We start from the raw sequence: 16,050 nt of genomic DNA, 5'->3' as shown, positions 1-16,050 counted from the left end.
TGTTGCGCTTGCGCAGGATCCACTCTGTCGTGTGATGGCGTGATATCATTGGACCAGAGTCGTTCGACGTACGTCAATCACACTCCCACGCTTTTAATGCACGTAACCCGTGTGAGACGAGCGTAAACTAGGTGTAACCTAAGGAGGGGTGACCACACCTCAAGGGCCAAGGGGGGGTAACAAAGCAAATTGGGCGGCGCAAAGGCGAGGAGGCGACGACGCCAAGACAAAGGCCACTCTCGCGTCCCAAGTTAATTTTTTTACCCCAAAATACCCCTCTCTCCTTTAAAAGCCACCTCCTTTTTATTATTTCCACCCGCCCACGATTCCCTTCCAACCCCTCGAACCCCCCTAAAAAAACCCCAATCTCTCTCTCGCGTGATCGAATCCTTCGTCGTCTACCTTGAGATCTCTACTCCAGGGGTTTGTAGGCGAGTTCTAGTCCTCCTGCGTCGTCTCGATGACGTCGCCGACCTCGGTGGTGCCTCCCCCACCACCTCCGGCGGCCAAGATCTGCTTCAACTCCCACTGCAAGGAGCCTAAATCCGAAGGACCTCGGCGGCGAGGTTGGCGCCTCCGCTCCGGCGAGTACGCCGACCTATGCGACCGCTGCTAGTACGTGTTCTGATTCGTTCTCTCCTTCTTTTTTTTAAACGTTCCAATCTGGCTATAAGTGGCTTGCTTGCTCGGATCGGGATTTTCTCGTGGCGTTTGATTTTTCTCGTTCCTTTTAATTTTTTTTTTCGGTTTCAGTTCTCGTGGCCCACTGGAAGCACGCACCCCTTTTTATCCACTTTCTATTTTTGGTTCGACGATTCAGTTCGAGATATTTACTCAGTTTACGAGTGTTCACGTAAGTTATCTTGTAATTAATGCTTGATTCTGGAGTCTCCTCGTCTGGAAAAGTAAGATTTGTTGGTTATTTAGTCTTGTAAAGGTTTAATATATAGTTCGTGAATTGTGATTGCGGTTTACTTGTAAAGAGTCAATCTATGAGCACATGCATTTGTTTTCTGTGTTCCATGTTTCGTGCTCTTGATGCTCCCTCGTTGTCTCTGTTTCTAGTTTTCCTTTTGAGCAGGGGAATTTCTGCGAGGTCTTCCACTCAGATGCTGCTGGTTGGAGGAACTGTGAGACTTGTGGGAAGGTGAGAGTAGAGATTTAATGTCTTCACGTGAACATGCTGCTCTCATTTCCTCGATATGGTGTATGGTGTCATGTATCTAGTTCGGAGCTGCTGGCTGCAGTTGTTAGTGGTATATTTTCTAACAAGGAATCCTTTTGCAGAGGGTGCACTGTGGGTGTATAGTGTCAGCTCATGCTTATGCACTTCTCGATGCTGGTGGGGTAGACTGCATTACATGTGCTAGGAAATCTTTTGCAATGGTAAGCTGCTAACGTCGCCTACAAATAATGCTCGGTTGTTCCTTGGTATCCTGCCCCTTATTACTCGTAGAATTTATCATATGCTAGTGCTGCTGTGTTTCATCTTTTTTCTCCTTTTTTCTGAACTAAATTTTTACTTGTGAAAATTTGAATCATGTATATCTTCTCTAAATCGTTTTTTCCCCATTATTTTTACACAGTATAGATAATATGGACTGTGTGGATTTGGTTATTTGGTTTTCTTGATTGCATATGTAAATCTAGAACCTTTTGCAAAGGGAAGTTGGTTACTTAGGTTCTAGAAGACTACCTAAATCTTGTATATGTTGCAGTCTTGCAGAGTGTGCTGTATTTCTCAAAAGAATTACATTAGTCTTTTGAGGAATTATGAGTTGCTATTCATTGGAAGTGACTTAGGAGGATCATTTAACCTATACAATGTGTTAAATTTCTAGTGAATTATTACTGCTTTGTTCCCTCATGGCATGTTACTATATGAGTTACTCATTATTCTATTTGGTCTTTTGATGAGGCATCAATATTTTAAGCTCAAGAGGTTTCATCCATGTTGCTTAATTACTTTGTTTATGTTATTTCTTAAAAATGATTGTATGCTATATTCTACTTGGGATAACTGCAACATGATATGTTTATGTGCTGTCTTTCTTAAGATTGATGAAATTTGTACAATAATATATTTGTCTTGCCTCCTCTTCCCCCTTTCTTTTACTGCTTGTTCCTTGATTGCAAAGTCTGATCAGGCCTATTTGTAGCTTTGTTCTGTCATTTCATTGAAGATACTTATGAGAAAGCTTCAATGTTTTTGCAGTCAATTCCAGTGCTTGTAGATTTTTTTGACTCTCGTGGTTTAATTAATTTTCATGTTTCCGCAGACACCAAATCAGATATGGTCTTCTCCTTTCCATTTGCCCCAACAGATATCTGAGAGAAAAGATATTCATGTTAAAAGCTGGAAACCCCCTACTGGTCCATTTCCTGGACATTGGCGTCAGGCATCTAATATGTGGAATACATCTAGTGTGCAGACAGATTTGCAGCAACGCCTAGCATATGAATTTGATAGGCCCAGTAACAGTGAAAAATTGCTTCATGGAACACGTTCTGCTTATTCTGCACAAGAGAAGAAATTTGAAGACCTCCCTGAGAAAATTGCCTCAAGCAGCTTCAACCAAATTATACGGGAGAGATATACTAATGGAAGCACTGGTTTGGACTCAGCTTTTCAATACAATATATATCATAGGGAAGAAGGAAATTCTGATGGGCTGCAGAATCCGAGCCATCTTGCAGGAGAAAATGATCCTCCGTCTACCAGAAAAGGAGTGATTCCAGATCCAGCGACTTCTTCTGGTGTTAATATTGAAACACATCCAAATTCCTGTGTAAATTCACTTCCATCATTTATTTTAAAGGAAGATTCATCATCTTTGCTGATTGGCTTGGATGCTCCTTTTCCATCATCAAACGGAGCAAAGGATCCAGCCAGGATTACTCTAACTCAACCCAAAACTCAAGTAGCTCCTCCCTCTTTGCAGAAACAATTCTACCCTAATAACACAATTGATGGAGAACTGCAAGCCCAAGTGCGCAATGGAAGGCCTAGAATGGATGCTCGGGGACGATCTCAATTACTTCCTCGATATTGGCCTAGAATTACAGATCAGGAGCTACAACAAATATCTGGAGAGTATCCTTCGTATTCTGATAATGTTTGTCGTACTCATAATAATTCCATAGAGAAGGATACATAAACTCCCTACTAGAAAAAAAAAAAAAGGATTTGCAGTCACTTAGTGATGCTATTCTTTCTAATATTATGGAATTGTATCCTTAATTTTCGTTGTAGTTCAAATTCTGTCATCACTCCCTTATTTGAAAAAATGTTAAGTGCTAGTGATGCTGGACGGATTGGGCGTCTGGTGCTACCAAAGAAATGTGCTGAAGTGAGTCTTTAAATTCTTATCGGCAGCATAAGGAACTTTTAAAGCTTAAAGTGTCATTAGTATGCTTGTGGCTTGTGCATTGTAGATGACAACAGTTTTGCCTTTCTGTTTTTTCCTTTTTCTTTTCATTGCTGTGGATTTACAGTGACAAAATTGAAGTAGCTAGATGTAGTCTCTTGAGAACACTTGGATTTCCTATTTTACATAAATAATATTGTGCTCAATACTTTTGATCAATCTTTCAGTGTTGCTCTTAATTTTTTGTTTAGAATTCTGAAATGGAACTATTGGTGTTTGTGGATTTGCAATTACAAATTGAAGTTACTGGTTTGAAGCTCCAAAAATACTTTTAATGTTTTTTCTATGGATTAGTTACAAATAATGATCTTTTACTTTTTGGAAATCATTGAGACATGCAAACAACATGCTGTTATGCTATGGTAGAGCATTATAAAGTTATAATGTATTAATGATATTATGTAGCAACACCTTTAAAGGGAAGTTTATTGACATTCATCACATAAACCAAACATCCTTTATTCATCGAACTTTTCATTGCTAAGCAATCATGTTTATGAATGTTAATTCCATGCTTTTTATGTTATTTTCTTACAAATATGCAGACTGTGCTCAGTAGTGCAACAGACATTTCTTTTTTAAAGGTTATGATGTCTAGTGTGACACACTTACAAGTTACGGCAACCCTAATTGTTTGGGGAATCTCTTTTTATCATTTAATCTAAGTAGACTTCCTTCTGCATTGTGTGATAGAAATTTCTATTCTATTCAGTATATCTTAATGTTCCTTTTCTTTTTCCCCCCTCTAAATTTCTTTTCATCGAACAGGCATACTTCCCTACAATCTCTCAGCCTGAAGGCCTGCCTTTGAAAGTTCAGGATGCTAGTGGCAAGGAATGGGTTTTCCAATTTCGTTTTTGGCCAAATAATAACAGCAGGATGTACGTCTTGGAAGGTGTTACACCATGTATTCAATCAATGCAATTGCAAGCAGGTGACACAGGTATCTTTCCTCTCTTTTTCTCTGTGACTCATATGTGCACAGATGTGCGCCCAGATATGAAGCAAAATATCAGCTCCCCTCCTAATTGTCAAAATTGAGCTGCAGCCATGTGCTCAAACATTCGACTTATAACATGAGGATATCTTGCTCAAATTACTTCACTTGGGTTTGGATAGTATTTTGTGCTCTATTCTTGTGTTTTTGGCTTTTTGCTCATAGTAATATATCTCTATGAGGTACCTGTGTATAGCCAGATATGCTGTATTGCACTTATCATAAACTATACAAAGAAAGATGATACCAATATTCTCAAGGGTTATCATGTAGGCATCCAAGTCATAAGCAGACTAAGCAGGCATTTATGGGATTTACTGTATATTTGATATGTAATTTTGGAATCAAATTTATGAAGAATTAAATAAAGAAGAAGCCTAAGATAATAGAAGAGAAAAGGATGGCTTCATGTTTTACATAAGCTAACTAGCAAAGAAGTAAGGCTATCAAGTGATTATTCAAAATAAAAGCTATTGGGATGTGAATTTATTCAACTTTAAGTGTTTAGTAGCTAGCTATCTATATTCTGTGCCTAAATTGCTTTTCTCTAGTTATAATGCACTAGGCCATGGTCAGTTTGTTTATTTACCTGCTACATGGTTGCACAGGCAAGATGTTTAGTTGCTGTACATGGTGCCGTAGGCACTGCATACACATGTATTTGCAGGTTTGCAAATTGCAGTGTTGATTTGATGGATAGAACCCTATATCATCTCCTTTTCTCTTTCTCTTGCCATTAATTATTTATATCCCTGTAAATATTTGAATTAGTTGCTTGAGGAAACATGTATCTTGGTTGAATATGGATGTAAACTTGCTGCTATAAGAATGCTATCTTTTGCAGTAACATTTAGTCGGATAGATCCAGAAGGAAAGCTGGTCATGGGATTCAGAAAGGCCTCTGGTATCTCCGCCGAACAGGTCTGCCAATGATTTAAAAAAAAGTTGTATTGCGCATACTTTAAGGATATTGACAGTCTAGGATAAGGTCAAATTATGGCCTTTTCTCTATATTCTGCAAAGCCATCTTAATTAATGCCTCACAAAAGCTGCAGTTTGCTGGGTAATATGATAGGTTACTTTACCTTTTTCTTTACAGGACACTCAAACAATTAAGTCTGGGAATGGTTTCTCAACACTGCCTGAGGGTAACATTAAAAACATTGCTGCAGAGTTCAATGCAAATTTGCCCCTTCGACCACCTAAAGGAATTGTAGACTCAAGGAATCAAACTAATACTGCAGATCAGGCAACCTCATCTAAATTTGATAAAGTAGGATTTATACAAAAAGATGGGACTGCTGCTAGGTCTTCACATGGCCCTAACAAAAGGAAAGGCAGCTTGCTTGTTTCAAAGAGTAAACGACTACGTATTGAAAATGAAGACTCAATGGAGTTGAAATTAACATGGGAGGAGGCTCAACAACTGCTTCGTCCACCTCCTAACTATGTTCCTTCTGTTGTTGTCATTGAAGGCCATGAATTTGAGGAATATGAGGTATGCCAACAGATGATAACTTTGATATAGGAAGTATGTCACGCTGATAAAGCTGCCCTTTGAATTAATGATTTGTGCATTTCCAATGGCATATATATATGTATCTATCTATCAACACCTCATGAGATTTTCTTCTGTATGTGATGGTTGGTTGATGTGTTTCCTTGGGCTGGTTCTCAAGCTTCCTTTACATCCTCTTTTCTCACTTGGTATATGCTATAGCAAATGTTACTGGTTCATCCCTTGCTAGTTGGCCATTCTCATGACATCCATTTTATTATAAGTTGATCTGTCTGAAACTCTGGATTGATTTGCTACAGATCATCTGAATTCCTTTTCTGCTTAATAAGTTTTAGATCTAGAGGAGAAGAGTATGAGAACTTGGTATAGTCCTTTTCTCCTGTTTTACAGATCATCTGAATTCCTTTTCTGCTTAATAAGTTTTAGATCTAGAGGAGAAGAGTATGAGAACTTGGTATAGTCCTTTTCTCCTGTTTTATTATCCTACTGGCCCTATCTAATTCAACCTGATTGCCAACTCAAGTTTTAAAATGTTGAGATTGAGTTGGGTTTGGGTTGTAAATGATATGGTACCATAGTTTGGTAAACTAGGCATGGGCTACCTCTCAGAACAACCTCGGATGACCCAATTAGCAAAAGTTGCAAGCCTACTCTAGTTTGCTTGAATAGTTTCGAGGTGCTCATTTTGTCGCCCACGAAAGGTTGATGCACGTTTGAATTCTTGATAAATTATTTCGTGGATTGCTCTCTACCTTGTTCTCCTTAGAGGAGCTGTAATTGAAGCAAATAAGCTCAAAGTGGTGCAATCATCTTCTTGTATCTAAGTTTTCTTACATCCAAGATCTTGCAGAGTTGCAGTCATAGTAGTGTTTTCGTAGCATGCTCACGTACTCTACATTTTGTGGTTATAGAAATACAAGTGCATCTCCGTGCTACATTAACATTGATGTCTTGAACAGGAAGCACCAGTTCTTGGAAAGAGGACATATTTCATCACAGATCAAAGCGGGTAATCCTCCATTCATAAATTAGAGTAATAGATTTTAATCCAATCTGACTTTATAGTGATCTTGTACTTGCTAACTAGGAAACTTTTCAGTGTGAACTGAAGAATCTGCTTCTTACTGATGGAAAAATTGAATCACATGTAACTGCGCATATATTTGTTTCCTCTTAATAATAAGGATTTTGCTATTTTATGGCTTCAGCTATGCTGTTATCTTCTATAGTAGTATTTGAAGGTTGTTTTATCTAGGGGGGAAATGCGACATGGATGAGAAACTGCATTGCCAGCAAATCTTGTAGTGAGTAATTTATATGCCATAATTCATTGAAGGCATTGAAATGTTGTTCAGTGATCTCTGCTGATTGATTGACATCAGGTTGTTTATGGCGTATCTTTTGTTCTTTTCTGGGAGAGTGACTGGAGATTGTGAGTCATTTGGTTGGGTCAGTGACATAGGAAAGGGTGTGCACAATTTGTATGACTTGATGGAGCTGATGGCCCATCTCCACATTCATTTCTTTTTTCAATTATGGGTGGATAGGATTTATAAGAGCTGAGTTTGTTAGATATGATTTCTGTTATATTTGAACGTCGAGAAATGCATTTATAATGCAGTACACGTTTCTATTGTTGAATGGAGACTTGCCCATCAGTCATATTACATTTTCGGGTAGTATGTCTGAGAGGCCTTGGTTGAGGAAGTTGATTGGTGATTATGGATGGAAAAGACATCTGTGTTGGTGGCAGTATGAACTTTTATTGTCTGCTTTTTTTCTGCTATTCTTTTGAGGATCTCAATTGTAGTAGAAGATATTGTACAAAAATTTAATCATTTAAGGGTTAACGGAGAAGTGAGAAAACTTTAGGTTGTGGTCAGAAATAAAACATGTTATAATCTGTAGAGTTGATAAAAAGAGGGGCATGCATTTATAAATATCAGATAACAAGCTAGCTGAGCGTGTCAGAGTTGTAATTCAGGCTTCTCCTTTTTTGGGCTTTTCTAGTTCGTTCTTTTTAAATATATTATGCCTCTCACTATGCATGACCAAGTTTAGAGTATCTGTTACAGTGTTGGGTTTCAGCTCATCAACTCTTGATTTCAATGTGTATGATATCTTAATTTTCTCAAAAAAAGTTGGACTCAGTTCCAAAAGTATGAACATAAAATCTACAATGGTTGTCATCCAGTTAGCTGTTACTCAGTAATTTGATGCATCCTTCTGGATTTGAAGTTGTCATTTAACTCTTTCCAGTAGGAAATTCTTCAGGAGAGTGATAATGTTAGTAAATAAATCTAAGGACAATGTTCGAGATGGACATTTCATTCAGGTTATTTATGGCAATGTCAGAGTTTTAACATGTGTGAGACTACAATATTTCTTATTATGTTTTTGCTGGTTGTGCAACCAAAAGATGAAATGTCCATCTGACTGGTCAGGACTAAGTGAAATTTCCAGAAGCATATTTCAATTGTTTCTGCTTGATGGGTGGTTTCTGTTATTGTTCCCATCTTATGCTGGTTTTTACCATGCTCTTACTTTGGACATTTTTATTTTAGTGCAAATAATTAGTGTCATTGACAGATTAAGTTTTTATTATCTTTCTTTCTTACATAAAGATCCTTTTTCAAGGATACTGATGCTATATAGACACTTTGCATTGCAATATAAAATTTCTAATTTTGCATATTCTGCATGTTTGATATTAGCCATATATCATTTTATTAAAAAAAATTATAACCTACTTGTGTTTTTGCTACATAAATGAAGTTGCCATGGTTTACAGTGATAGTTTTCAGTGGGCTCAGTGCGAGGATTGTTCGAAGTGGAGGAAACTGCCGGTGGATGCTCTTCTACCTTCTAGATGGACCTGTTCTGATAATAAATGGGATTCTGAAAGGTGATTTGGAATTTTTCACCCCTAAATAAGAGTTTGGGCAACTGTTTCTTCACTGCTAGTTTAAGAAACAACTGTCACTGCACAAACTGATTCTAACTTGAACAATCAAATATAGTTAACAAGTTATATGTTTCTCCTTTTACTATGTAAAACGTTTAGATTGTTTCGAGGAATAATTGTTGTATCTTAGTGGATCGCACATGGATAGCATGTGATAATGGATAATGGTTGTCCGGCCTTACACTCTCTTTCTCTAGTTTCTAGTGGAGAAATCAATTTGATAAATTGCAAGCGTCGACCAGGAAAGAACAAGACATGCTTGCTGGTTTATATCATTTGTATAATAAGCTCCTATCAGCCAAGGGGTTGAATTTCAGAAAGCATGGAAAAATGAATAAGAGTAGATTTTATACATGATAAATAGTGTTGATTGCTCCAAGCAATGCAACTTCACTGTAGAATGTTTGGTGTTTCTGAATAAACTTTTTGCTAGTGTGACAATATAATTTTTGGAATATTGAGCAGTATATCTTTATGAATAAATATGATGCTTATTGAAACATTCTATCACTTTTTTCATTTCTATATCTGTAGGTCATCATGTTCATCTGCCCAGGAATTAAGTTTGGAGCAGCTAGCAGAATTAGTTCCTGCTAAAACTGGTACGAAAGATTTTATTTCATTTGGTCTTATCATTTTGGTGTTCCTTAATTATTTTATAGCTTGCATATTTCCTCTTTAGATTTTTCACTAATGTCTGGTCGTAAATAGGAATTCTTGTGCGAGTATTCCTTTGGAAATAGAAAGAATGCTTTGTTGTGAATAATGGAAATACTTGAAATTTTCACTTAGCCAAAGTTTTGTAATAATATATTAAGTTCATAACAGGCGAAATAGGAAGGAATTACATATCATGCAAGCTACTTCTGATGCATTGTTTGTGCAAAAGAAAGATGTGCCAAATGCACCACAATATCATGTGGTAGCTATTAGTTAGTTGAATTTAGGATCTGGGTAATGATGGAAGCTAATGGCTGCTGTTTTTGGATGGCAATGTGTGGCATCAGTGATATTTTGGATGTAGAACATGGTGACAGTTGTGTATGTCTACTCTTGCTAAATTTATTGAAAAAGGTTTATATCCTAAATTTAAAGTGTGACACTGAGATAAGGAATTACTATGCAAGACTAGGTTATCTTGGAAATAACATTGCTTATATACTGCCTATTTAGCTAGCATAAGTACAGTAGGTTAATCAATATGATATGCATATGTATATATCTTGTGAAACCTACTCTTCTTGTTCCTTTCTTTTTCATGAAATTTATTTCTAAATAAGATTTTGTTAAGTGACCTGACAATGACAGGTAAAAATAGTGTGAAAATGCCCAGAAACATGAGTAGCCTTGATATTCTTGATATATTTGTTATCTAAGATGAAGTTATTTATTTGTTTTGATTATTGAGCTCTAAGTACATCCATTTATCATGTGAATTTGAAGGCGGTCCAAAAAGGTCCAAAGTAAAGGTAGAAGCTGAGAACATCGAAGTTTCAGATGGACTTGACACACTGGCAAACCTTGCCATTCTTGGCGAGGGCGAAGCTCTCCCCACTTCCTCACAGCCCACTACGAGGCATCCTCGCCACCGGCCCGGATGCACATGCATTGTCTGCATCCAACCCCCAAGTGGGAAGGGCCCCAAGCACAAACAAACTTGTACATGTAATGTCTGCCTCACTGTCAAGCGTAGGTTCAGGACCCTCATGCTGAGGCGTGAGAAGCGCCAGTCGGAGAAAGAAGCTGAGACTTCTCGCAAACAGCAGCTGCTCATCCCCTCAAGTGAGGTGCTGCCGACAAATGCAAATGGTCAATCATTGACTGATGTGGGTATTTGCAGTTCCCCTCAGAAAATGACTATGAATAATGGCGGAGTAGCTGATGAGGTATTGGAGTATAGAAAAGCATCAACATCACCACATAAGGCCCAGATTGATTTGAACATCCAGCCTGAGCGGGAAGAAGAACCATCGCCAAAATCAGATGCTGTTGGCCTGATGAGGCTTATACAGGACCCTGCTATATAGGCTGTCTGGCAGACTCTGAAGCAGGACAGGCTCATAAAGTGGCTCAGATTCTTGATATTCCAATTGTAAAAATGCAATGAGGCCAATGGTATGTGGACACAGATGGAAGTGATGTTCTCTTGTCCTACAGATCTGGTTCTAGCGAAATTCCCACCTTCATGTATTTCATATCGCTGCCGCATTGCAGTAGATCATGTGGTTGCTCTTCTGCTAATCAGAGTTTCTGCAATGGAGCCTCCTTCCATCTGATTCTCCTTGCAGGTGGAGGTCCTGAGCTTAAATATCTGGCCTTTTAGAGAAGGCTCGTCGAGGAGCTGATCTTGACGGCCTGTTTGGTTTCTTTAATTTGGTTTCTTCCGCTTCTTTGTATAATTTGGGAAGATAGAGATGTAAACCCTGTACTGGAGTACAGGCTCAAGTTTGATGTGCTAATATGAGGTGGTCTAGTGGTGGATGATGGGATGCAGCCCGAGTCCATCAATATGGGATGTTTGTAACATTTTAGATGTGTCACGGGCTTCAAATGAGTATTTAGAGCTAGAAAGTTTCGGTTTTCAATCTGACTACGTGTTTTTGTTCGACTTACCAAACACCTTAAATTCATTTAAAGCTTATAAACGTGCATTTCATTCATGAGGGGATAGGGGATTTCAATAATATTGGTAGCAAATGAGACGATGATGCCAAGTGCTAAGTATAGAAACTTTGCCGCATGCATTCTTGGCTGCATTCGGTCTGCTCCCCTCCTGGCTCCTGATGTGCTAAAAAAGTGTTCTTAAATAATAATAAAAAAATGTCAAGATTTCCACCATCGGCGAAAAGGTCGATAGCCGGCTTGTTGTTCTCTTCTATTCAACTTAGCAAGTGTCAGAATCCTTGCCATTACGTACTCCACTCACTGCCGGCGTCTCATCTAAACCTCATGCTTAAGAAGCAACATCAATGCATTCCAATCTCCATTTCTGTCGTCCACCAAATCTCCGCTGCCGAATTGCACACCCACTGACTCACTTCATCAGATGCCATAAGTATCCATCCAGATCACCAGGGGCATTTAGGTCATCTTACGTGTCTTTCACCGCCATGGAGCTGAAGCAATCGCCTCGGAGGGCTTCATCCCGCGATTTAAGCTCCCGCTTACTCTTCTCTTCGTCCCCTCTCCACCGACGCTCCATCTCCGGCGCTCTCTGGCCCTCCTCCAACAGCTCATCCACTCTCGCCGACCATCTCACCAACGATCGGCTCACTGACCTCGCCGCCGGCAAGAATTCCAGCCGCGGGGCAGCCGGACCCAAGTCAATCTCTCGACAGAGGAGCTGCTCTGAGTTCGAGAGGAAGGAGGAGAGGAAGATCTCGATATCGTCCATAGGTGGATCCATGCGCTACATCAGCAAGGAGGAGGAAGACAAGGACGCTAATGGAAAGATCAGTAGATCACCAATCAGCGGATCCATGCGCTACATCGCCAAGGTCCGATTCCCCCGATCCTCCAAGCTTAGTAGCGCCGACGCTAACGGCGTTGGAGGTGGATCTCCTCTGCTACCCGCCGTAACCCTTACACCGGGCAGGATCGCGCGGAGGATCTCCGATTTCGGACTCGATTTCCCCAGCTTCGAATCCGGCCACAGCGACGACTCCAAGACCTCGATCCAGGGGGTCCCCAGATCCCCAGTAAAGAAGACGATCTCGCCGGCGCCGACGCAGTGGGCGATGTCCCCGGGGCGGCTGCCGGAGTCGCCTGAGGGGATGGGGGGATCACCGAACCCGGTAAAGGGAAGGAAGATGGGGAGCTTAAGAAGCTTAGGTTTGGATCATCTTTTTAGGAGGAAGATCTCGTCTTCTTATTCGCCTTCATCTCCGTTGAGTTTCTCGGGACTAGGAGAGTTGGGTCATCGGGTTAAGACGATGCACACCCGTCTGGTTCAGTGGAGATTCGTGAACGCGAGATCGGACGCCGTGATGCAGACCAAGCTCGCAGACGTGCAGGTATTTGAAGGACGGACTCTTTTCTCCCGCGCGCGCGCGTTGTTTTTGAGTAATAGGATCTCTCTTATTAGTTATAAGGCCAGCAAACAGCGAACAGCGAACAGCGAACAGCAGAAACTAGAAAGAGATGCGCATGCATGCAGTTATTTTGTGAACAAGTCTATACCTATTATGAACTATTCCAGATAAACTTCTGTGGAAGGCCCTGCCTCCCGTCCTCGGGTCCACTTCAGTTGGAAGGACTTGCAATTGTCTCTTTAGCAAATTAATGCTGTTTTACTATCTTGGGAATAGCCTCTTATTAGATTAATGACTGTTTATGATTTGGCCGTATGGTAGGCTACGATGCTGAGCGCATGGGCAAGGATCACAGAGTCGCGGTCGATGGTGGTGCGGAAACGAATGCAGCTGGAGAAGGAGAAGCACCGGCTAACGCTCTACACAGTGCTCTCATCTCAGGTTTGTTCAGTAACCCATCGTTAACAATTTACTCCATTAGATATTGAACCTTACCATTTATTTATTTTTGTGTGTGGTAATTCTGGTAATAGATGAAAGCATTGGAAGAGTGGGGCGATTTGGAGAGGCAGCATACCTCTGCGCTCGCCGCCACCAAAGGCTGTCTGCATGCTGCGGTCTTCAGACTACCTCTTACTGATGGAGCAAAGGTAAACCTTTGTCACCTTTTAAGGCTTTAGCCCAATGTATCGTTTCTTACTCAGCTGTAAGCTGAATCACCTGCAGGCTGACTTGCAGCAGCTCCCATCGACAATTAGGCAAGCGATGGATCTTGCTGCTGCGACGATCAATACCACAGCAAGTACATTAATTCCCATGGTAATAGGATTTCTTTTTCACATAGCTATGATTCTCTGAAGCTCATTCCCGTGAAGAATATACGTGGTAATCTTATAACAACAACAACTGATCTGCGAGTTCTTGAAATTGTACGGCTAACAGGCTCAGAAAACAGCACCGATGCTTGTGGAGCTTGCACAAGTGATAAGGAAAGAACGAAGTCTTCTGGACGAGTGCTTCGAATTTCTCGGCTTGGCTGCTGGGCTACAGGTAACTGGTTAGCTATCAAATTTTTATCTTTTTTTTCCTTACCGTTCTTTGATATTTCATGAATTTGGCAGATCCAAGAGGAGAGCTTGAGGTGCCATCTAGTCCAATTACATTCGATAAACATCAGCAATTAAAGTCGCAGAGGAAGAGCAATATAACACCTCGTAAGGGATAGCAATGAAAATTAAACTTCTTTGAGGATGGAATTGATATACTGCTCAAACAAACCAAGCATTGTACCGGAAACAAAGACAATAAAACTTTAACTTCATACCAGGAGGTTCTACCCGTGCTATAAGATAAGATAATACCAGGAGGAGATAATTTTTTGCCCAGGAAAAAGAAAATGGGTAGTGTATGTACGAAAGCAAATTACTGCACATTTTGCCAGCAACAATATTACATTGCGAGGTCCAACAACACTACAATGCTATACACCCTACTAATATGAGAGACAGACATGCAATAAACAAAGTCCGAGCAAAATTCAGGCTCTTACTCGAACAGCTGAAGGTTATAAAGTGCAAACTACTGCCATATATTAATGCCTTCATCAAGCTGAACAGTTCATAACTATAAAGTATTGCTTACGAAGCATAAAGACAGTAGTAGTTAGTAGACAGAAGTTAATCTGCCGAAAGGATTCTTGAAACCAGCAATAATCAGAAATACCAGAACTCAAGAAGTAAGATAATTGACAAAAAAGTGTTAGGATTGCAAATTAATAACTAATCAAACCACTCTTTACACTCTTATGTAAGTAGTGCTTAGTAAATACAGAACGAAGTTCAGTTGAAACTTCTTTCATAATTACGCAGCTACAATTTACAAAAGAGCTTCAGTGGTCAGCAAATTCTGAAAATAGAACCATCTTACAACCGTTACTTCTATAACATCTTTGTAGCACATCTAACTTGGACTTTCTAGATCAACAAAACATTGCTAATTTCAGAAAATTCATATTGAATTCTCTGAATCTTACTTCCAATGTACTATTTTCACATATTAACAAGGAAAGATACTTCTTTTATCATCCTATCTTTGACATTGCTCTTGAATCTCTTCATCTTCTTGTAGAACTAGAAATACTCAAGTTCTGCACTTATTACACTAATAATGTTGCAAAGGTAGGACCACATAAACAGACTATCGATTGATGCTACATTTCTTGACCACTAAAATACCCATCTTTGCAATTATCAAAAGAAAGTCATCCTTGGGAATTCGTTGCTTTTCTAAGCTAAGAGAACGTTCAAGAAATTCTATTGCTCCAAATTGTTACTACATTGCCACAATAATCTGAACCTGTCCTCTATAAAAATGGTATTGCAGATGTATTCAATAACAACACAAAACTCTCAGTCTTGACCTAATATGACATTTCCACAAATATTAAAAGCAGAGCATCTTTTTGTAAAATCTTGGGGTGGTATTCACAGTGCGTTAATCATGCTGAACCAAGGCAAGAGTTTCTCATGGTGCTCACTAGCATAGAACTTATGTAGACGGACACTTAGCTCATTACACAAAATGCTAAATAATTTCCAAAAGCATCAAAATTATCTAGCATTCGAAGACATGATATTAAAAACCTCTTATAGAGATCTTGCCTAATGATGAGATGGAAACTAAATAACTGAAAGTGTAAGTTCTGCCTTCTAGACAAGACTTAATCAAATAATCAGGGCATATAGGTAAGTGTGTCGGTAACTACAGGTGCTTTCTTTCATCTTAGGAGTCAGAAGATGAAAGTAAGATCATGGGATGTATACGAGAGCTCATCAAGGTTTCATATTTAACATCGGTCATTGCCACTTCTAACTAGTAGCACGAAACAGTTAAATCACGATCTTCTTCTTTCCGAAGATTACACCACAGATGGACAATGCTATGCACAGTAACATATATAGAGTATTCAGTTAACATGCTAAGCTACATACTTATCCTAAACAAAAAGAACCACATTTGTGATCTTATTCTTATCTCAGATCCAACACCAAATCGTTCACTTTGTCATGATGATCTTACATTCAACATATAAAAAGAAAGGGCATTCCATT

General features: G+C 39.5%; 1 protein-coding gene and 1 long non-coding RNA gene across 3 annotated transcripts; both read left to right on the top strand.

Annotated features, from left to right (window-relative positions):
• The first annotated feature begins 206 nt into the window (after positions 1-206).
• Positions 207-11,494, top strand: LOC140784236 (B3 domain-containing protein Os07g0563300-like). Of its 2 annotated transcripts, XM_073131512.1 has the most exons (14): positions 319-615; positions 754-853; positions 1,066-1,147; positions 1,288-1,386; positions 2,280-2,789; positions 2,943-3,094; positions 3,254-3,350; positions 4,197-4,371; positions 5,270-5,346; positions 5,525-5,923; positions 6,904-6,953; positions 8,736-8,849; positions 9,444-9,511; positions 10,353-11,494. In XM_073131512.1, the coding sequence occupies exons 4-14, from the start codon at positions 1,384-1,386 to the stop codon at positions 10,934-10,936; spliced, it is 2,229 nt and encodes a 742-aa protein (XP_072987613.1). In that variant the 5' UTR covers positions 319-615; positions 754-853; positions 1,066-1,147; positions 1,288-1,383; the 3' UTR covers positions 10,937-11,494. The 2 variants fall into 2 exon arrangements, with proteins under 2 accessions (XP_072987612.1, XP_072987613.1); XM_073131511.1 differs by lacking the exon at positions 754-853 and having other exon boundaries at positions 207-615.
• A 2,248-nt stretch (positions 11,495-13,742) lies between these two features.
• On the top strand, positions 13,743-14,347 carry LOC140785080 (uncharacterized). Its single transcript, XR_012108371.1, has 3 exons — positions 13,743-13,759; positions 13,883-13,990; positions 14,062-14,347. It is a non-coding gene; the product is annotated as an uncharacterized lncRNA (long non-coding RNA).
• The last annotated feature ends 1,703 nt before the right edge of the window (positions 14,348-16,050 follow it).

This window comes from Typha latifolia, chromosome 3 (genome assembly GCF_019914945.1).
Source record: "Typha latifolia isolate L0001 chromosome 3, TyphaL0001v2, whole genome shotgun sequence".
In the NCBI taxonomy this organism is placed as follows: domain Eukaryota; kingdom Viridiplantae; phylum Streptophyta; class Magnoliopsida; order Poales; family Typhaceae; genus Typha; species Typha latifolia.
Note: the sequence above shows the minus strand (reverse complement) of the source record. Positions and strands in the feature narration are given on the sequence as shown.

Excerpts from the sequence above, each read along its gene's own strand:
- LOC140784236 (XM_073131511.1), top strand. The coding sequence starts at position 461 with ATGACGTCGCCGACCTCGGTGGTGCCTCCCCCACCACCTCCGGCGGCC. Across the intron at positions 5,347-5,524 it reads CTGGTATCTCCGCCGAACAG|GACACTCAAACAATTAAGTC; the intron begins GTCTGCCAATGA and ends TTTTCTTTACAG. Across the intron at positions 8,850-9,443 it reads AATAAATGGGATTCTGAAAG|GTCATCATGTTCATCTGCCC; the intron begins GTGATTTGGAAT and ends CTATATCTGTAG.